Here is a 23480-nt window from a genome sequence, read left to right as displayed (position 1 = left end):
TCTGTTCTGAATTGACCGCCCCTAATTCTAAGGCTGTGTCCATGGGTCCTAGTCTCCTCGCCTAACGGAAACAATTTCCCAACCCCCACCCTTTCCAAGCCATGTATTATCTTGTAAGTTTCTATTAAATCTCCCCTTAATCTTCTAAACTCCAATGAATACAGTCCCAGGATCCTCAGCCATTCCTCATATTAGACCTACCTTTCCAGGGATCATCCGTGTGAATCTCCGCTGGACACGTTCCAGGGCCAGTATGTCCTTCCTGAGGTGTGGGGACCAAAACTAGACACTACTCCAAATGGGGCCTAACCAGAGCTTTATAAAGTCTCAGTAGCACAACGATGCTTTTATATTCCAACCCTCTTGAGATAACTGACAACATTGCATTCGCTTTCTTAATCACGGACTCAACCTGCATGTTTATTTAACTATCAAAGAGCCTTCCCTCCACAAGCACTGTACTTGCATCCACCGAATACCACAAATAGACCGGTGTTCATTTAATTCTGGCCTCATGGGTACCACTGTTTGTTATTACTCTACCAGTGGTGGATGTGCCTTTGATGCCTGGGCCCTAAGCTTTAGGGTTCCTTCCCTACATTGATCTGTCTCTCAAAGGCACTTTGGTCCTTAAAATCTACCATTTTGACGGAGCTGTTGGTCTTCTGTCAGAGTCTCCTAAGAAACTACTCAAATGTCCTACTTTGTTTCCAAGCATCTTGGAACATGTTATTTTATGGAAACAGCTATATAACTATAAGAGGTTGTTGAAAAAAGGTGGTTATGACAATCCTGCTGAATTTTAATGAGGAAAGTCTGTCACATTGATATGGATACCTCATGAATGACATGGAGGGTGGCAACAGTGAGGACTGAAATCAGAGTCTAGATTAGAGTGGTGCTGGAAAAGCACAGGTCAGGCAGCATCCGAGGAACTGGCAAATCGATGTTTCGAGCAAAAGCCCTTCATCAGGAATGAACATGTTCATTCCGATGAAGGGCTTTTCCTCGAAATGTCGATTTTCCTGTACCTCGGATGCTGCCTGACCTGCTGTGCTTTTCCAGCACCATTCTATCCCTGACATGGAGGGTGGGCATGCAAAGGAGTAGGTCTTGTTTTATCCTAAGGTTTTAGTGGCAGTGGAAGCTCAGGCAAGGAGAATAGGAGTACAGTACGGGAACAGGCCCTTCAGCACACCACTCTTGATGCTATTCTATACTAATCCTATCTGCTTGCATGTGGTCCACATCCATCTATTCCCTGAAACAGTAATTTTCTACAATGAGAAAATGCTCAAAATCTGAAGCACAATATTCACAAAGTATTCACAAGAGTTTAGGTGCTATCATACAAGTCTGATTAAGGAAACCACAGGGTAACACAACAGAATATAAATAAAAGATCACATACTTCAGCTAAGCGATCTTTAAGATTAATCATTGTAAATATATCACTACAGGTTACGTGCACTATTAAGATAAATAGATGCATCACTATGCCAGATGACAATGATAAAAATAGATGCCGTGTATAAAAAGGCATCCATAACAAACGGGTGATCAACATGCCACAGGATGAAATGAATGTCAGTCAAGGCAGTGTGGTTGCAAAGTTAAAGAACTATTAAACACCACTATTTAGCATTAATTGTGTCCTTTGTTTTTCTGTCTGCATCCCAAATAAATGTTCTTCTAACATTGTTAGTCTGTGCACATTTCAAATCCAGGTATTTTAGTATGGCTGGAAATGTCTGCTGATTCTTTGTAACTAAAATGCATCATGCTGAGGCACTGCATGTACACAATAATCAGGCAAACAGAATAGTGTGTTAAAAAGTACAGAAATCCAGCTAAAACTATGTAAACACTAACTAGGCCACATCACAAGGGTGATCAGTTTTGGATGCCCCTATCTAAGAAAAGATATCGTAGCATTGTGCATTCCTGAGAAGGATCACAAAGTTGATCCTGGGTATGGAAGGATTTTCACATGAGGAGAGGTTGAGTAGGTTGGAACTGCACTCACTGGAGAAAGAGAGACCTTATTTGAATATACAAGATACTTCGGAGACTTGACAGGGGAGGTGCAGAGCTTGTTTCTTCTTGTGGGAGAGTCTTCGAGCAGGTGGCATAACGTTAGGCTAAAGGGTCACTCACTTAAGACAGAGGGGAGGAGGAATTTCTTCTCTCAGAGGGTAAAGAATCTGTGGATTTTTTTTACTGCAGAGGGTTGTAGAGCTGGGTTAAGAATATTCAGGGTTGAGCTAGACAGATTTTTCATATCCAAAGAAAAGGCAAGGAGGTGGAGTTGAGGATTATCAAATCAGCTGTGATCTCACTGAATGGTATGCAGACTTAATGGGCCAAATGGGTTACTTTTGCTGCTATGTCTTACATTCTTATATTCTAAGGACGTTAGTTGCTATACACTGAAATTTACTGGTTACCTGGACAGCTGCTTTCAAATGGCAATCACATACGGCAAAAGTGAGGTTAGAATTCTGGCAGAGTAGGGTGCCAGTGAAGAAGATATCAAGGGATCAGGGTATGTTGAATGTTTCAGATAATTGAGGTTGGTTGCGAGATATCAATCCCAAGGTGTGAAGTGGGTGAGGGTTCCCTGTACAAAAGATCTTTGATTGTTGATTGTTGATTTTGAAGTCAGCCCAGAATAATGGAATTAAAGTTGTAATTTTCAGCAAGCATAAATGGATCCATTTCTCATCATTGATGAGGAAAAAAATATTTACTTGAAAATGAAATCCCCAAATCATAATGTATAACCCTGGTGACAAAGTAGTTAAGTCACATTAAATTTAAAAATATGCACAGGTAAAAGTACATTCTGTAGCATAACATTCCAAACCCAGCTGTTTGAAGTTTTCAATGCATTGAATATTTACCCACTCACAAATCTGAAATTTATCACTTGAGTTCAGAGACGTACAGGTATAGCTGTCTAACCCAATATTCCTATTAGTATGTTTTATACCAAAAAAATATTCTAATCTCAGTTCATGAAGCTGTGAATATGATAAGACAACACTAGAAGGCATCCACAGTGAACTTGTTATTCAATGCTTCAGTTTGCTAAGGTTTTCAAGCTGGGACACCGAAGTGAGTTCACAAATTGTAAAAGGCTGAGCAGCTCCTTTAATAGTTGCAAGTTAAGCCACACCACATGTGCCTTTTTCTGAGAAGAGGTATCCTGGTATTGGATAGAGTAAATACCAGTCACTCTCAGGGGTGCTCGAATTGCATAACAGCAGATTAGCACAAAGGAACTATTTATTATTCTCCAATCCCATAACAGATGTTTTCCATTGACCCTCAATTCCTGCATGAATATCAATTTCCCTTATCCCTTACGATAATTCTAAAAGGTGGAGAGCTACTTGCAGCACTTACCATCATTAAATCTGAAACACGAGGGAAATGTGATGTAAAGGACTGGACTAGTAATCCAGAGAGCAAAGGTAATGCTCAGGATACAGTAGAATTTAAATAAATAATTGATTCACTATTACTAAGTCTTGAATAAAAAGCTCCACATTAAACTATAATTGACCATCATTTTAAAAAACATTTTGTTGACTAATTTCCTCGACAGGAGATCTGCGGTTCTTACCTGGTCTAGCCCACGTAACTCCAGATGCAAATGCAGTTGGCTCTTATTTACCCATGAAATGGCCTAATGAACCATCCAATTCTACCAAACTGCTATGGAAAAGTCAAAATAAATTAAAATCAGTCAAATGATCCAGCAATGACCTAGGCACATTGGCCCAGCTGATCCTGCAAAGCCTCCTTATAAACATATGCGACTTTACCTAATCGAGAGAGCTACCTACCCCTTATACTAGACAACAACGGCCTGTCATAGTCATACTCAAAGAAATCACAATTCACAAACGAGTTTCCAGCCACTTTTATCAATATTCTTGTGGATATCTTGTCTCAACAACAGGAAGATGATGAGAAGTAGCTGCACAGAGTAGTCCAAAAGGGATTACTTTGGGAGTTCTCAACATAACTCTGGATTCCATGGAGTCTCTTGACATTAAATCAGACAGGGGCAAGGAAGCATTCTACTGTTCATCAAGGACCAGATATCCACCATCCCTTTGGGTGAGAAAGCTTTTCCACAAGAGAGTGATCAACTGCTACCATTCACCTTAAACCTGTGCCTCAGAAGAATTGACTTCTCTACTAAGAGGAACAGGTCCTCCCTGTCCGGTCAATCCAAGGCCCTCATAAATTTTGTACAGCTCAATTAAGTCATCCTTCAACCTTCTTTATTTGAAGGAAAACAATTCTAGCCTATCCAATCTTTCCGAGATTCAAAGTGAAAATGTGATGGAATACTCTTTGCTTGCCTGAATGACCAAGTCTCTCACAATATTCAAAGTTTGGGAGAAGAGTTGTAGCTTGGGTGCTTGTTGTTGTGGTTCTGTTCGCCGAGCTGGGAATTTGTGTTGCAGACGTTCGTTCCCTGTCTAGGTGACATCCTCAGTGCTTGGGAGCCTCCTGTGAAGCGCTTCTGTGATGTTTCCTCCAGCATTTATAGCGGTTTGTCTCTGCCGCTTCCGGTTGTCAGTTCCAGCTGTCCACTACAGTGGCTGGTATATTGGGCTGGTATATCAACAAACACATCGACCTAGACCCAATATACCAGCCACTGCAGCGGACAGCTGGAACTGACAACCGGAAGCGGCAGATACAAATCACTATAAATGCCGGAGGAAACATCACAGAAGCACTTTACAGGAGGCTCCAAAGCACTGAGGATGTCACCTAGACGGGGACGAAATGTCTGCAACACAAATTCCCAGCTCAGTAAACAGAACCAAAATATTCAAGCAGCAAAACAACCAGGCCAAGATAGCCCATTTGATTAACACTGTATCCACCACCAAAACATTCACTCCTTCAGTGCTGATAAACAGTGGCAGCAGCAGAACCATATATAAGATACACTGTACCAAGGCTAGTCAACACCATCTTCCAGACCTGTAATGTCTACCACCTAGAAGGACAAGTTGAGGGTGCATGGGAAAACAACCCTCTTGATTTTGAGCAATATTTCCATTCAATCCCAGTCAGTGGGTCAAACTCCTAGACCTCTCCATCAGTGAGAAGTGTACCTACACCAAATCTACATTATCACCTTTTCTTGGCAATTAGGAAACAACAACAAAATCTACAATCCCCTTGCAACACTGCACTTGTTTGTCAATTTCAATACTCTTTTGTCTATAATTACCTATACTACAATAGTTACTTAATTCAATTAGGTTTCTTGTAGGCAGATTATACAAATGAATGAGTACATAAATATTTACCCTAAAATGACACTTGAAAAGAATCAGTCTCAGGATGAACTGTGCTTTACAAACATTTTTCATTGAGGATCAAGAAAAATACATCATGTGTCATAACGTTGTGCTTCAATGTTTATTTACTTCTCAGATTTTAATTTCCAAACAAATAAAAGCCAAACCAGTTGAGCTAACAGCATGGTTAAATAAAGAGATCTGGAAATGTTCAGAGTGCATTTAAGAACAGTTTCCCATTCATTTCTCAAATAAAATTATATTTACCAAGGTTAGATTTCTAAGCTTGTTTTTAATGGAGGGAAAGGATGTGAAATTGATTAACATGCAGCATGTGGAATGTCATAATAAAAACACTGAACAAGACTGTAAATCACTTCAACCCATTTCTTGCACAGAATGTCAATAAAACTAAACAACTGATCATTGACTTCAGAAAGAAAGGAAGAGAACAGCTACATCAACAGAACAGAGTTTGAGAGGGTGGAAAGCGTAAAGTTCCTCAGAGTGATGATAACCAACCACCTGTCTGGACGTCCCACGTAGATGTGATGGTCAAAAAGGCAAACAATGCTTCTTCTGCCTGCGGGGGCTTAGGAAATTTGGCATGTCCATAAGGACCCTCAGGTGCACCACAGAAAACATAGTATCTAGGTGCACAATGACCTAGTACAGCACTGCTCTGCCCGGGATCATAAGAAACTACAGAAGGTTGTGTGCACAACTCAGACCATCACAGAAGCCAACCTTCCATCCATAGACTCCAATTACACTTCTTGCTAGCATAAAGGCTGCCATCATCATCAAAGACCCCTCCCACCTCGGTAATGCTCTCCCATAACCTCTTCCATCAGGCAGAAGATACATGCTTGAACACATGCAGCAACAGGTTCAAGAACAGCCTTTTCCCTCCTGTTATTAGGCTGATGAATGGACTCTCTAACTTCAAATAATAGTGATCTTGTTAATGTTGATGTGGAGGTGCCAGTGTTGGACTGGGGTGGACAAGGTCAGAAGTCACATGACACCAGGTTACAGACCAACAGGTTTATTTGAAATCACAAGCTTTCGGAATGCTGCTCCTTCATCAGTTGGAGTGAACAGGAGCACAAAGGCACATAATTTATTGGCAAAGACATCAAAAGATCATATAAATGATATGTGGAGTGTCACCAGGCTGAAGGTAATCAGATGTGTCAGACAATGTGAGTAAAGTTTCAACAACTTAATGGAAAGTGAAGGGATGACCTATAATCTGACTGATTGAGACTAAGACGTAAATACAAAAAACTTAAAAATAAGGTGGTGCTGGAAACAAACCAAATCATTGGAATAACATGACGGCATAAAAGTCACATGTCGAGGGTCTAACCGAAGTAACAAGTAATCCAAAACTGTACAAACTAATTAAGGTAGAGAGATCATACGTTATCAAGGTGATGGTGTCAAAACAGGAAAGTAAGGAAGATTTTACAGAATCTTGAACACACGCACATGGGCAGAAGCAAAAGTAATCCAGTCATTGATGCTGTCACGTGGTCTTCAGCCTCAACATTGACATCACCAACTTCAAGTTCCGTCCTCTCCAGCCTTATCCCATGTCTATCCCCAACTTTCCTCCTCCCCTCCCTTACCTGTTTTAACCTGTCCAACTTTCTACTCACCTATCTGCTCCAACCCTTCCCACTGACAAATCATAATAACTCCCTATCACCATTCCACCTACCCTTCACCCAGCTCTACCCCATCCCTCTATTAACTTGTGGGCTCTCCTCCCCCTTCCCATCCAAACAAAGGGTTGTGGCCTAAAACGTTGACTTTCCTGTTCCTCAGATGCGGTCTGATCTGCCATGCTCTTCACGTTTATGTACTCTGACTTCCAGCATCTGCAGCCCTTACTGTCTCCCCCTCTGTTCGGAGGCTTTCGCCAGTCTTTCTTCATTTAAATAAAATCCACTCCTCTATTCTTTCTGCCAAAGCGCATAACCAAACATTTTCCTGTATTTTATTCCACAGGTCAAATTTTTGTCCTGTCACTGAACTTGCCTATATCGCTCTGCATACTGTGTCATCCTCACCACTTGCCTTCCCACTACTTTTGTGTCATCTGAAAACTTGGCTATTGTACATTAGTTTTCTCAGCCAAGTGATTTACATATATTATAAATAAACATGGCACCAGCACTGATGCATACCACTTACAGCTTGCCATTCTCAAGGTGCCTTCTATTACCCCAACCCTGACTTCTATTATCTAGCCAATATTCTATCCAAGCTCATATACTAATCTCAACAACATTGCCTCTTAACATATTAAGCCATGAAAAGAAGGAAACAAAGGTTGTATGTAAATTGAGAGAAAATAAAAGAACATCAGAATTTTCACCTGTTCTGATACTTAAAATCACAAACACATGAATAGTGAAACGGTCATAGGTGTTTAGATTAAAATAATGCACCATGTCAAACCTTCCACCCTATTTGAAGGTAACTACAAATCAAGGCAATAAGTACTTTAAAGGGTCACAAAAACACATGATTAGTACAGACCTATAAAGTAAGTACATTTCTCAAACTATTCAATCATATATTTGAGAATCAAAGAAACAGTTTCTCTCTGAAGTTTCACATGTGGCTATTCACTTCTCTCAAGAGAGGAAGTACCTATAATGGTAGAAATTAAAGAATAAACAATTAGTATTGAACTTCATCTTCTCAGGATGTTCCTTACATCAAAAGCAACCACTTTTGAGTTTTACTTATGTCTGCAAATCTAGCAACTAGTCTAACAACAAAGAAGATCCCTCTCCGGTCTAACAACAATGAACTTGATGAGTGACAAAAGAATCTGACTCAATACTAATGCTGATGATCAATGATCAAACTTAATGAATTTTATTTTTAAACTTTGTTTGCTTTCACACCTTATTTATTTTTTCAATAGGTCATATGAATTAAAGCAATAAATATATGCATGTTGCTACTGAATCGAATTTCAATGCTTCATTATTCACAGCTCAAATGCAAGCCCTCAGTCTAAGTAAACGGATTTTATCTATACTTCCAATATTGTTTCAGTGGGAACTAGCTAGTCTTTCTCAGTAGTAGATCAAACATACAAAAAAAAGGGCATTTGATGCACTTAATTATTCTATGGTGCAGACTGCACCCACCTACACTCACCATCCTGTTTGATCACCTGAGGAAGAGAGTGTTTAAAGACCAGGATCTCAAAAGCAGCACCAAGCTGGTGGTCTACAGAGCAGTCGTGATACCTGACACCCAATAGGGCTGAGACATAAACTATATATGGGACGTACCTCAAAATCCTTGATGTATCTAGAAGATTTTGCAAATTCAATGGCAGAAGTGGAGCACCTACATCAGTGTTCTTGCTCAGATCATCCCAATCATCAAAGCGTTTGGTATGCTTTCATTTATTGGTCAGAGTATTGAGTACAGGAGTTGGGAGGTCATGTTGCGGCTGTACAGGACATTGGTTAGGCCACTGTTGGAATATTGCGTGCAATTCTGGTCTCCTTCCTATCGGAAAGATGTTGTGAAACTTGAAAGGGTTCAGAAAAGATTTACAAGGATGATGCCAGGGTTGGAGGATTTGAGCTATAGGGAGAGGTTGAACAGGCTGGGGCTGTTTGTCCTGGAGCGCCGGAGGTTAAGGGGTGACCTTATAGAGGTTTACAAAATTATGAGGGACATGGATAGGATAAATAAATAAAGTCTTTTCCCTGGGGTTGAGGAGTCCAGAACTGGACGGCATAGGTTTAGGGTGAGAGGGGAAAGATATAAAAGAGACCCAAGAGGCAACTTTTTCACGCAGAGGGTGGTACGTGTATGGAATGAGCTGCCAGAGGATGTGGTGGAGGCTGGTACAAGAGCAACATTTAAGAGGCATTTGGATGGGTATATGAATAGGAAGGGTTTGGAGGGATATGGGCCAGGTGCTGGCAGATGGGATGAGATTGGGTTGGGATATCTGGTCGGCATGGGCAGGTTGGACCGAAGGGTCTGTTTCCATGCTGTACATCTCTATGACACTGATCCTACTCTATCTGTTCCACTGAGCTGACAATACCATCTGCATGCCTCATGCAAAATTCCCAAAACGAGTGTTCTATGTGGAACATCTATACAGCAAGTAAGTCCCAGGAAGGGAAAACAAATGCTCCAGGGAATCAGTCATAGCTTCCTTGAAAAAATACAATATTCCCATGAGACCTGGAACACCCTGGCCCAAAACTGCCTGAAGTGGAGGGAAAGCGTCAGTGAGAAGTGTACCCCCTGAGTCACATCGCTGAAAGAGACAAGCGTCAAAAGAGTAAGCAGCATGTGGCAAATCTGGTCACCTACCTATTCATCCAACTGTGGCAGAGACTAAGCTGTGCATTGAACTCTTAAGTCACGTGAGAACTCATTTCTATTGTGGAAGCATGTCATCCTCGATCACAAGGAACTGCTTATGAAGGAGATTCCTCAGCCTACCTATTCATGCAATCACTGGGGGAAAAAAAGAGAAGCAAAAAGAAAAAGCCTCAGGCCGGTTGAGAAAATAATTCAAAGTTCAGCTCCTTTTGAAAGGCAAGCAGTGAATCCAAATCTATTCTGGAAGTTGATCATCAATATATTCTCAACCTACAGGCTGTTTTTCCTCTCAATTGAGAGCTCTGCATTCATTTCTGTAGACCAAGATGAAACCGTAGAACCACACTCTATGGTTTAAATGGTAAACACCACATTGCATTAATATTCCATTTGCTGTTAGTTTTTTCAAGCTGACAAGAAGTGATATGTAATGGACAAAGTTAACAGTGCCTCTTAAAAGTGCAGTGGCTGGGAGGTCAAGTTGGCCTACTCTACATCGGGGAGATCAAACATAAACTAAGGGAATGTTTCACCAAGCATCTCAGCTGAGCCTGCAGGGGCCAACCTGACCTCCCAGTCACCACCCATTTTAATTCCCCTTCTCATTCCATTTCTGACATGACCAGTCTTGGCCTCTACCATTGCCACAACGAATCAGACCACAAAGTGGAGGAACAACAGCTCATCTTCCGCCTGGAAGACTCAATATTGAGTTCTCCACTTTCAAATAACCTCCCTTCCCATCACCCAACTCCCTTTTCATCTTCTCCCCTCCCCTCCCTTCCATTCCTCTCATTAAGCCTTCCTCTCTAGCCACCAACCAGATTTGTTCCTCCAGTCAGCCGAGGTTGTACCTTCTACCTGTGTTCACCTATCCCCACCTCCTTTCTCTGTAGTTTCCCTTACACCCCACCCCACCGCCACCCCCTCCCCCCCCCATCCTGAAGAAGGGTTACTCCTGAAATATTGACTTCTCTGCCTCGATGCTGCCGTGTTCTTCCACCCTCCTGCTTGTCTACCTTGGATTCCAGCAGCTATAGATTTTTTGTCTCTTAAAAAGTGCTGGTAATACCAGACATAAAATCAATGCATGATAGAAATTAGTTGTTGCTAAAGTTACATTTACTTTAAGAGGCAAAGTATAATTATATAGGTGGACAAATGCTCCTTCCACACATAAACCAATATTGCTTGTTAAGTTCTCAGAATAAACTCTTTCAGTCAAAGGCAGTAATTGCCCACATCAATTCCACAGCAAAAGGCAACACACATTTAATGATATTAATGGTAAATTTAACATACTGTCAATATAGGTACTATTCGGGTCAAAAGAAAGTTTCTACAGGAAACTTCCTATCAGATCTACAAAATGCTTATCTTAAATATACTTTTCATTGCAGCATTCCTTATTTGCTTTTGGTCAAGTTTATTTGCAGTGCAATCCATACCCCAGCAATACTGTGCTAATTGACTGGAGAACAGAAGTAGTTCAAAACAGAATTACTACATTGTAGGATTTTAAAAGGGTGGTGCAATTACAAAAAAAGTTACTATACCTTTTTGAAATAGGGATTTTTGTCAATCACAGCTATTAAAATATTTTTAGGTTTCAAAGTTACTTGAAGTTATTTTTAAAAAATACAGGAAGTTGAGTCATAACCCTACTCAGAGTTGACTAATGTCGATTTTCAATAATATCCTTTAGGGAAGAAAACTGCCATCCTTACCTGGTCTGCCTTGCATGTGATTCCAGACCCACAGCAATGAAATTGACTCTTCTATGCCCTCTGTGCAATTAGGAATAGGCAATAACTGCTGGCTGGGCCAGCAATGCCCTCATCCCGAGAATGAATTTTTAAAATCTGACTACTTGCTGAGCTAGGACTTTTATTGTTCTCGATTTGAATTCTTTGATCAGACACAAATCATTCGGCCGTCATTCCATGTCCAGTAAGGTTTAAAAGTTTAACAGAGGATAATGTCATAATTTCTCTATTGATATTTTAGTATAATTATTCTCTTAATATGGAGGTTGAGTCCACAAGATGATGTTGGAACATTTTGTTGTAGAAAGGACTTCAATACATGAAAATCCCCAGATATTGTTCCACGGGAATTAACATAGACTATAATGCTGCATAAATGCCACTGCTATTCAAACATGCAGGATCATGCAGCAACTTCAGGTACGCGGGGCTGTGGCAACAGTAATCCGGGAGGCTAACACAGGGGGTTGCAGGAGCACTTGCTTTGTAGATTAACAGAAATCCCAAGTTTGTCACTAGTCATTATTGGCACAGGCTACCTCAGGGCAAACCAATCTGACAAAGAGGCTCTGCATGAGCAAGAGGCTTTTCTTTTGCATATTTTGCACTTACAATGTGCAATCATTTGCACTTACAATGTGCCCTCTTCTTTCCTATATGGAAACTACATCCTCTTTGATTGGTAGATTTCCAGATAAATTTTAAAAAATAGATCCCTTAACCATAATTAATGTGTCTACCAGATTTTTGAAGGCAATTCTATTATGGACTATCAAGGCAAGAAGGGTAGTAGAGTTAGTAGCTTTCTTCACAGGATATGGGCTACCCAGAGAGATTCAGTCAGATTAATGTCAAATTTTATTGCTAGGCTGTTTAAGGAGGTTATAGATAGCTTAGGTATACAGCACTTTAAATCCAGTGCATATCATCCTGAATCCCAGGGAGCTTTAGAAAGATGGCATCAGACCTTGTAGACTATGATGATAGCATACTGTCAGGATTACCCAGTGATTAGAATAAAGCTATCCCATTCATATTGTTTGCCATTAGAGGTCCCCCAAACGAATCTACTCGGTTCACCTTCTTCGAGTTAATACTCAGGCATGAGTATTAATTTCAAAGTCCCTTTGAAATTAATTAAAGACAAATTGACAGAACCAAAATCAGAGATCTTATGCTTAAATTTATGTATCAGAGGTGAGGGAGAGATTAAATAAATTAGGTAAGTTAGCTAAACAGCACCTAAAGAGGGCACAGTATAGAATAAAGCAGGTGACAGATAAAATCTCCAAGACTCAGATGGTTTCCTGAGGAGATGATGTGTTAGTACTGTTACCAGTGACAGAAGATCCCAAAGTCAGGTTTTGTGCTCCATATCAAATTTAGAAAAAAGTTGAGTCTGGTGAACCACTTAGTAAAGATTCCAGATAGAAAAAAAAGGTATCGGGTATGTCATGTTAATATACTGAAACTGAATTATACTGGAGAAAAAGAACTGGAGAAACAGGTGTTAGTAACTGCCCCGCAGAGGGAAGAATCAAATCCAGATGATGTGGACTTTGATGTGCGTCAAAATAGATTGAAAAATGAAGAAGTCCTTAAGTAGTGGGATAGGTTAGTAAGCTATCAGTCACAGGAGCATAGAAAGCAGTTGAAAGCAGAGTTGAAACACGCGAAAGCAGAGGTGCATTCTTGGGACATAACATCAATCACGGAAGGCTGTCGAAGAAATTCCATGACCAACCTCGAAGAAAGAGGTGCTTTGATTCTTAGGACTCAGCGGATTCGATCGGAAGTTTGTTCCAAACTTCAGCAGCGTAATGGCATAGTTAACCGATTGGCTGAAGAGGAACACAAAGTTTCAGTTGACACAACCATACCAAGGAGGCATTCAAACATTTCAAAGCCATATTAACCACCAAACCAGTTTTAGCTACACCAAACCTTCAAAACTTTTTAAAGTTGCCATCAATGCTAGTGACATTGGAGTTGGAGCTGTAATCCTACAGGAAGAGGAGGATGGGATTGAACTGCCAGTTGGCTACTTTTCGAAGAAGATCAACATCCATCAGAGGAAAAAGAATTACTGAGTTTGGTACTGGCCGGACTATGTTTTAATATGTATGTCACAAACAATATGTCAGAGACTGTTGTGTATAAGGATCACAATCCACTTACATTCTTAGAACACTTTAAAGACAAGTGTTTACTTCATTGGAGTCTTATGTTACAGACTTTTAAAATTTAAAAATCGTACATGCTGCAGGTCGTAACAATGTAATCGCAGATGAATTATCGTGGATTTAACTGATAGAGTTTAGGTGAGGTCTGTATTTAATGTTATATATATTTATATGGGAAGAAGTTAAGACGAACTTAATTAAAGTTATCAATATGTTAGGGCAATATATTTAAAGAATAGTAGAAAGAAAACTGAAGCCATCTTTTCTTTATGATGGTTCATTTTTCTTAAGGGGGGGGAGGTGTTATGAAGATGTGGGTGTACTGTACCTTTAAGAGAGTTAAAAGCTAGCAGAACTACCTGACAGCATCAAATGTTTTGAACAAGATATATGTAACATTTTAGTCCAGTAGCTAGGGTAGTTGGTTGCCTGGAAATGACAAAACAGATTTGAATTAAGCTAATCAATTTAAATTAGACCCTGAGAAATCCCAAACTCCAATCAAATTTGAACTTAGTATATTGACAATCTTAAAAGCCAATGACACAATCTGACACTCTGGGTATAGAAGACTTGGGAACATTGAACAGTTGGGAGGAGAACTGCCAAGCCACCAGCATGTGCAGACTGCCTGGAGAATAGCTTTCTTAAAAAGGTACCTTCACCAATCAGTAATCTGTGAAACAAAAATCCTTAGGAAGAAGAAAAGAAGACAGAGGAAGATATAACAAGATGTTTCGACATCTGGATGGTTTTGAAAACTTGAATTTTGGTGAATCTTAATTGGGGGTTTTATCAGACTAGTATTTTAAAGGGAAAGTAAAAGATAGGTTAGAGAAAGAAGTTGTAAATAGTTGATAGTTAATTATTCTTTGTTACACTTTAAGAAATAAAGTTGTTATTTTTTACTTTAAATAGTTCCTGGCCTCTCGAATGTTTACAGATTACTGCATGGGATAAATCTTTTCTGTGTTGCTGATTTAAATTAAGCAGGAGGGTTTACCCCAGTGTTGTAACAGATCCAACAGCGGATGTTGAACTTTTAGAACACTTAAATGAAGCTGCAGTTAGAATACGATTTACCATTTTGAGCATTTAATTACAGAAAGAATATAAAAGCTCCGTGAAACTTATTAGAATGTTGCAATGGGTGTGAAAGCCACAGAAGAAAGTCATTTAAACTACTATTTCCTTCCTCCACACTCCCAAACTACAGCCAAGAGGATTAAAGGGTTTTTGGATGCATGTTGTTATGCTACTGTTTTAATAGCCAGATGTGTGATCCATGTAGTTTACCAATCAGTTCTGAATTGGGCTGGAGAAGCAACAGATCCAGTATTGAGACACATACATATTCCCCAAGACAAAGATCCATAGAAATATGTTGGATTATTAAAACTTCCTAGCACCATACATACCGAACTTTTCCAACAAAGCACCATCATTAAGACAATGCTTAAGACACACCATATGTATAGCAAGAGGACCAACAATTCATGAATCACTCAAATAATTATTGTCAGCAGAAAATGGTAACCACAATACGATGATCCAAGGAAGAAAACATTCTTCAAAATCAATGTATCTCAAAAGGATAAAAAGCATACATCATGCAAGATGGCAAACTAATTGCATTTGAATCCAAATGTCTATTGCAAGAGCACTCCAACTATTCCAACACACAGCATGAACCACTTGCTCCAGTATTTATATCACAACATTTTGTAAATATCTGTTCCATAAGCAATTCACTGTAAAAGCTGATCATCAATCACTGGAAATTATTTTTGCATAATAACTGGAAAGATCATTACCCAAAATATAACAACATTTAGTAAAAGTATGGTTGGTGCAGAAAACGCCTCCGTACAATGTTAATGTCTTCTTCAAACTGTTATTAAATAGTTCTCCATACTGAGCAAATTACCAAAGCAAAATATGAATGCTGAGTTTACACTAAGCATACAAGTAGACAGTACAGCCATCAAGATGGAAGATTTACTCATGGCAATTTTCATGAACTTTGGTCAGCACCAATCCAACCAACTAAAAGATGAAATAGCTAATGATTCATGGCCAAAGACGACGCGGAATGTTATCATAAAGGATGGTCTGGCCCAATACAAGATGCAATAGAAATGCCCTACAGGGATGAACTACATGTCTCATGGGGTGCAATTTTTAGAAAGGAAATAAATGCGTACAGTCAAAGCCCTTTGCCAGGACATACAGTCACAGGTGCAATCTGAGAACAGATTGAACAAGATGCCTGGCACAGGATACTGCATATTGGCCTGAGATCAACAATGAAGTAGAAAAAAAAAGTGGGGTATGCAAGATGTGACAGAGCCACCAACCACCGCAATACAAAGAAGCGGACATGATTTCATCAGTCCTTTGGTTCAAAATTACAACAGATCTATTTATCATTCACAGCAACAATTCTCTCCTCGTCACTGACTATTTTTTTCAAATTTCCAGTTGTCAGACAATTAAATGACATTTCACGTCATTAGTCCAATATATACTCTGCTCAGTACACCTGATGTGATCATGTCCGACAATGATCTTTTAGGGACATGTGTACCAAATGGGGCATAAACCACATGACACTTTACTGTATTATCTTAAACTCGACAGCCTCACCAAACAAATGGTTCACATCATGAAAGTGCTTATCGTGAAGTTTGGGTGACAAAAAAGGACCTTCAAATTGCTCTGCTGCACTTAAGAACCACACCTCCAGACACGCACTTACTGTCAACAGGGATTGCATTTGGAAGACAAATTTAGAGAACTTTGTCAAGCCATCATCTCTCTGAGTTCTCAGAAATCCAGGAGAAGCTCCCAAAGAAGATGGAGAATAGAAATGGTCCATGACTGCTGTGCAAATGCCACACTGCCTAAATTGTGAATTGCACAAAATGTCAGAGTCATACAACTTAAATCAATGAACCTGGTAACCTGCTGGGATACTGCAGTGACCCTAGATACTAAGTCACAATACCTAGTGGAGCAACATTGAGGAGAAACAGAAATCAGCTCAATCAATAGTACAATCTTTTGGTTGTGCAGAGAACACATAAAAGATACTCTTGGACAACGAACATATGGAAACCTTCAGAAAACAACCTATCCTAAAAACTCAACAGACCAACATGCACCAATTTAAGAACACCAAATTTTGCATCCAGAAGTGTGAACAATTGTACAATCACAATATCAGAGAGGATAGTCAAACCATCTATATATTACAGACTCTTTGACATTAACTTTTCAATCTTACTTTTTTTCAGTGCAAATAGCTTTACAATTACCTAATGTATATGTTTTTCACTCTTAGTGCGTGTCACGGAGTCATAGAGATGTACAGCATGGAACATATCCTTCGGTCCAACCCGTCCATGCCGACCAGCTATCCCAATCCAATCTAGTCCCACCTGCCAGCACCCGGCCCATATCCCTCCAAACCCTTCCTATTCATATACCAATCCAAATGCCTCTTAAATGTTACAATTGTACCAGCCTCAACCACATCCTCTGGCAGCGCCTTCCATACACGTACCCACCCTATGTGAAAACGTTGCCCCTTAGGTCTCTCTTATATCTTTCCACTTTCGCCCTAAACCTATGTCCTCTAGCTCTGCCCAGGGAAAAGACTTTGTCTATTTATCCTATCCATGCCCTTCATAGTTTTGTAAACCTCTATAAAGTCACCCCTCAGCCTCCAACGTTCCAGGGAAAACAGCCCCAGCCTGTCCAGTCTCTCCCTATAGCTCAAATCCTCCAACTTGGCAACATCCTTTTAAATCTTTTCTGAATCCTTTCACGTTTCACAACATCTTTCCGATAGGAAGACCAGAATTGCACACAATATTCCAACAGTAGCCTAACCAATGTCCTGCACAGTTGCAACATGACCTCCCAACTCCTGTACTCAATACTCTGACCAATAAAATGAAGCATACCAAACGCCTTCTTCATTATCCTATCTACCTGCGACTCCACTTTCAAGGAGCTATGAACCTGCGTTACAAGGTCTCTTTCTTCAGCATTAAGTGTGTAAGTCCTGCTAAGATTTGCTTTCCCAAAATGCAGCTCATCGCATTTAACTGAATTAAACTCCATCTGCCACTTCTCAGCCCATTGACTCATCTGGTCAAGATTCTGTTCTAATCTGAGGTAACCTTCTTCGGTGTTCACTACACCACTAATATTGGTGTCATCTGCAAACTTACTAACTATACCTCTTATGCTCACGTCCAAATCATTTATGTAAATGACAAAAAGTAGAGGACCCAGTACCGATCCTTGTAGCACTCCATAGGTCACAGGCCTCCAGTCTGAAAAACAACCCTCCACCACGACTCTCTGTCTTCTACCTTTCAACCAGTTCTGTATCCAAATGGCTAGTTCTCCCTGTATTCCATAAGATTTAACCTTGCTAATCTGTCTACCCATGGGGAACCATGTCAAATGCCTTACTGAAGTCCATATAGATCACATCTACCGCTCTGCCCTCTTCAATCCGCTTTGTTACTTCTTCAAAAAACTCAATCAAGTTTGTGAGACATGATTTCCCATGCACAAAGCCATGTTGACTATCCCTAATCAGTCCTTGCCTTTCCAAATGCATGCACATCCTGTCCCTCAGGATTCCCTCCAACAACTTGCCCCTCTTACCTTTCCTGGAGTTAACCCATCTTTGTGATTGTATCTGAGACTTGCCCCCATCCTATAACTGCCATCCATCATATACTGTTGCAAATTCCTCATTGTTTCTAATGGTGTCTCCAACCGATCCATTCGATCTGATAAGATTCGCAACCAACAGCAGTTATGGCAGATATAATCCGCAGTAACCCTTAAACTCTCTTTAAACTCCCACGTCTGACAAGAAGCACATATCACTCTATTAAAGGCCATTTTTGCTCCTTGACAATCTACAGACCCAGAAGATATAATCTTATTCCTCTACAAACACTGCCCCAGGTTAAATTAATAGTTATAGCTTATATTTTAAGTTTAATCAAAAGACATATCTCCAAAAAGATATAAATCAAGAAAGAACCCACTCTACTCACTACTGCAGACTTTCTGTCGGCCACACGTAAAACAACAATTCACTTATCCGATTCTTTGCTGCGAACTTCACCCAACAGTTCCTCCAAGATCGTTTGTGAATTCCACTGTTCGTTAATTTTCCCAGACTCACTCCGATGTCCAATGATACATGAATTCAAACAGCAAACGCAGTGTCAGTTTTTCTTTCTCTATATCCTGCACTGACCTCACCATGGCTTCCTTTGTCTGTTCTTCTCCCTTTTAAAACTGCTGTTGTTTTGACTTTTTTTTCCCCCAAAGTTCCAAAACAATGCAACAGCATACAAAATAGTAATTGCTGCTCCTGGAATTCAAGGAAACCACCTCCAGCACCTAAAATACCTCAAAAAAAAGAGCAGCTGTTACAGTCAGAAATTTTTCCCGCCCTCCATCTTGGATTACCCAGAATCTTTGTTAAGGGAAAATGGAGTGCAACTAATTTGCTGGAGTTTTTTTTTCAAAGAGATAACACAGGGGCAGTTCACAAGAAGGCTGTTGATGTGTTGTAAATAGACTTCCAAACAATGTTCAATACAATGCCACATAGGAAAGTGACAGGTCACAGAATAAAAGGGCATTAGTAATGTGGATTCAAAAGTGACCCAGTCATCAGTTTGGGGATCCTTTTCCTGATTATATGAATAACCAAGATCTTAGTGTGCAAAAGACACTTGCAAAGTTAGCCACATGCACAAAACTTGTGAGAATTGTAAACTGTGAAGAAGACAGAGTTTCAAAGGACATTGGCACACTGATGGAGTAGCAGACAAAATTCAATGCAGAGAACTGTGAGGCATTATACTTTGATACAAAAAGCATGGGTAAACAATATAAAATTAGGACAATATCATACAAGGTGTACTGGAGCAAAGATCTGCATGCATATGTATACAATCATTAGAGTTCAAGACTGGGAGGTTATGTTGAACTTATAGGCAATAGGTCAGACCTCACTTGGAGTACTGTGCAGTCTGGATGCCATGCTATACGAATGACGTGAACATATTGGAGAGAGCGCACAGAGGAAATGATTTTAGAAATTAGATACTTCAGTTATTAGGAAAGACTGGAGAAGATGGGACTGTGTTCCTTGGAGAGAAGGCTAAAAGTAGACATGATACATTTTTTCAAAATCATTAAGGGTCTTGAACAGAGTAAATAGGGAGAAACTGTTCTCACTTGCAAATGGATTCAGAGAATACAGTTTTAAAGTGTTTTGCAAAAGAAGCAAATGCAAACTGATAAAACCATTTTCACACAGTAATCAGTTAGGGTATGGAATGCACTGCCTGGAAAAGAGATGAAGGCAGATTAAATAGAAGAGAGCATCCATGGCATGTTTGAGTGATTATTTAAATATAAGCGATGTGCAGGGTTACGTGAAAAAGGTAGAGAGTTTGACATGAAGTTAAAATGTTCAATGAGCCAATGAAGATATGATGGGCTGAGTTGTGCCTTTCTGCCCCCAACAATAATGTGGTTCTGAATGCACTAATGTGCCAAGGATCAGGAAGACAACACACATCCAGCAGCCATGAGGAAACCAAGCAGCAGTACACAAGGGATGATTTGCTCTATAGCTTTGTCTTTTATGTAAACTTGTTTGGGACTGGAGTAAATTATATCTGCACTATTTGCCAATCCATTATGAGAGGGACAATTCTGTGTTAAGGAAAACAACATGACTATGGTTAGCATTCGGGGATAAGAGATTTAGAAGCTAGAGAGGGTTAGTTTTCATTACAGTATTTTATTCAGAAAATAAAAAAATCAAAATGATTGAGGATAATTTGAAAAAGGTATTGTTTTCTTTCTACATTTAAGATGGCGTTTGGAATTGTACAGTTGAAATGGCTTGGATTTTCTGCAACATTCCACAAATCTCTCCCGCATTTGCTAAAAGACATACACAAGGATGTGATGATTATATCACCTGCAGTAAACTGGATGTCTGGGTTTAGCATATATTCATGCTACACTATTCAACTTAGTAGTTATACAACAATACCTACTTTAGGCCATTAACAAGGAGAGACCTGCCCACCAGCACTCCAATATAATGGAGGATAGGAAGCTCACACAGAGGCTAGTCTCTGGTAAGTTGAGTTTAAATGTTATCATATAAAGCAAAAACATAATATCCTGATAAAAAGACCCATTTCTGAGATGTCCATTTATCTGTTCTCTCCTCAGATGCTGCCTCGACTTGATCAGTGTTTCCGGCATTTTTCTTTAGCTTTAAATTTTTCACCATCTGCAGCTTTCTTTTTTCTAAAAGAATCTGCTTTATTTTACGCCGTGCTTTGCTCAAATAAGCAGTTTCAAACAGGACACTGGAGTTGTATTCCGTGAGGTGTAAAGCCTAGATCCGGAGTGGTTTTCTGCTTTCGCAACGCAAATGATCAGGCCAGAGCATTTCATTCTTTTACAATACTACAATGTTTTTCTTAAAAGAAAGGAAATTGGATCCTGACTCTCTGGAAAAACGTTCTGCATGCAACTTTGCTGATCTCGGGACCCGTCACCCATTCCTGCAGATTTTGTATTAAATATTATCATGTTGCCCGAGACAGCTTTGTCAAGTTTCACACAGCAATCGATGTAATTGGAAACGCCAGCATTTTTGCAGCTTTCTTTTCCAGTGATGAGCAATTTTTGTTGTGCATCTGCAGGCAGAGGTTACGCTGGAGCTGCCTTGACCTGGCCTACTTTGAACAAGGAGCGGGAAGCTGCTGGAGGAACCTCACCCCAACCTTCCCAGTCCTTCTCCCCAAGGAACCTACTCTCTTTTTTACCTTGTTAAGATGGGGGTTGCGGGTAATCTCATAGCCGCGTTTCTTGATGTGAGGCTGCTGGCTGGGGCTTGGCCCTGGGCCGCTACTGCTCCTTCTCTCCAGCCCCAAATCGCTCAGGGCTCCCACTCCTGTCAGGCGGCTGAGCGCCGGCTTGCTGAAAGTCTCTCGGCAGAAGAGCCGCCGAGCAAACGCCAAAGACCTCATGTTCCTCACCGCATTCATCTGCAAAAAAGGAGAGCGAGCGAGATGAGGAACATGGAGAGAAGAGTCAAATCCCCTCCCTCCCCCCCGAGCCCAGACTGTACAAACTCACTCACTACCAACCGTGAGTATACAGCAACTGCTCCAGGATACACCGCCGATCAGTGCAGTCTCCGGGATATCTGACTACTGATACCAGCTGTTAATACCCCGCTGCAAGGCCAAAGTTCAGTCGTGATAGAGCCTGCACGATGACACCGGTTAGTGCCCCAACTCCACTCTCCTAATAACGGCGGCAGTTTGCTCCGCACGCGCCCTCACTACCTCCCGCGGGCTGGCGGTGCACTCAATCTCGCGCTTCAAGCACGACAAATAGGGGGGCAGTCATGGCACAAACTGGATGCTGCTGTTTTACATTTTTATTCCATTTTGAGCTTTTTTTTCATTAAACGGGACGTAGCTTTGACAAAGGAGTTTGCAATCTCTATTTACATTTTAATTATTTCCATACGTTAGATAAATTAAGAACATTGCATAGGCCCCATTTCTTCAAGCATTGTGCAACCAAAGGCCTTCTATGGGATGTTGTATATTCATTAAATCCATAATTTATGCGTTTGATCATGCATCCCCAACAGTAACTTTTATTTATGTCATTTAAAAAATCTATTCAAAGGAGCATTATGAAATAACATAAAACTGTCACGAAACAACAAAATGAGAAAGTGAGGACTGCAGGTGTTGGAGATCAGAGTTGAAGAAATGTGGTGCTGGAAAGGCTCAGTCGGTCAGGGAGCACCCAAGGAGCAGGAGAATCGACGTTTCAGGCATAAGCCTTTCAAAAAGCAGCACACGTTTCGACTAAACATGTTCAAAAGCTTGGTCAGGGAAGATTAGGTTTGTGAGTCAACTCTTAAAGGAGAAAGTGGGAGGAGAGGCTGGGGAATTCCAGAGCTTAGAACCAAGGGAGGACCACTAATTGTGAATTGATTTTTTCTTTTAAAGAAGAGGATGCTCAAGAGATGAGAATTAGAGAGGTTAACACATTTTTATGGATTGAGCAGTTGCAGGGGATTACAGAGATAGAGAGGGGTAAGGCCACAGTGGGATCAGAAAACAATTATGAGATTTTAAAAATTGAACCATTACTCAACAGAGACAACGTAAGTTAGTGAAGTCCGACTGGTGAACAGGCCTTGGTACAAGTTAAAACAAGCAACTATTTTAAAGGTGGGTTTACTGAAGAGGGAGGGGCTAAGAGGAGACTGTAGAAGAAACTTTTTCACCCAGATGGTGGGAGTTTGGAACTTATTGCTTGAGAAGCTGGTTGAGTCAAAAAACCCCAAAACACTTAAGCAGTATTTAAATATTCACTTACAATGCCATAGCTCATAGGGCTGTGGGCCAGGAGGTGGAAAATTGGATCAGTGTGTGGTCAGATCCTTGTAGAATTATGGACCAAATGCCCTCCCTCTGTTCTGTAAAAATGTATGAAACAATGAGTCAAGAGTTTACAGGGATTGTAGGGAATAGAAAGTTGGCAGCTGGCCAGGAGTGTCTTCAAATAGTTCAGTCCAGAGGAATAAAAGATTAGTGAATTCTTTTAGCAGTTGAACTGAGGTAAGAGTTGGTGACATAAAAGAAGTAAAAGTAGATGTTTTACTGATAGAATTGATAGGACATTAGCTACACCTGTAAGAATAAGTAATAGACAGGTGT

At 40.3% G+C, this 23480-nt stretch overlaps 1 protein-coding gene across 3 annotated transcripts in view; it reads right to left on the bottom strand.

The window, feature by feature from the left end:
- The window catches only part of LOC132816420 (NADP-dependent malic enzyme-like), a 185234-nt gene extending 163124 nt beyond the window's left edge, over positions 1–22110 (bottom strand). For 2 of the 3 annotated variants that reach the window (XM_060825969.1, XM_060825972.1), the window contains exons 1-2: positions 21885–22110; positions 21561–21782 (exon numbers count right to left, since the gene is read on the bottom strand). In XM_060825969.1, the coding sequence (XP_060681952.1) occupies positions 21561–21782 (222 nt within the window). In that variant the 5' untranslated portion in view covers positions 21885–22110. Of the gene's footprint in view, positions 1–21560; positions 21783–21877 lie in introns of all 3 variants that reach the window. The other variant, XM_060825970.1, reaches the window with a different exon arrangement.
- Positions 22111–23480: the final 1370 nt, after the last annotated feature.

Source organism: Hemiscyllium ocellatum, chromosome 6 (genome assembly GCF_020745735.1).
Source record: "Hemiscyllium ocellatum isolate sHemOce1 chromosome 6, sHemOce1.pat.X.cur, whole genome shotgun sequence".
Classification (NCBI taxonomy): domain Eukaryota; kingdom Metazoa; phylum Chordata; class Chondrichthyes; order Orectolobiformes; family Hemiscylliidae; genus Hemiscyllium; species Hemiscyllium ocellatum.
The sequence above is the reverse complement of the archived record's forward strand: the minus strand, read 5'-3'. Positions and strand labels throughout refer to the sequence as shown.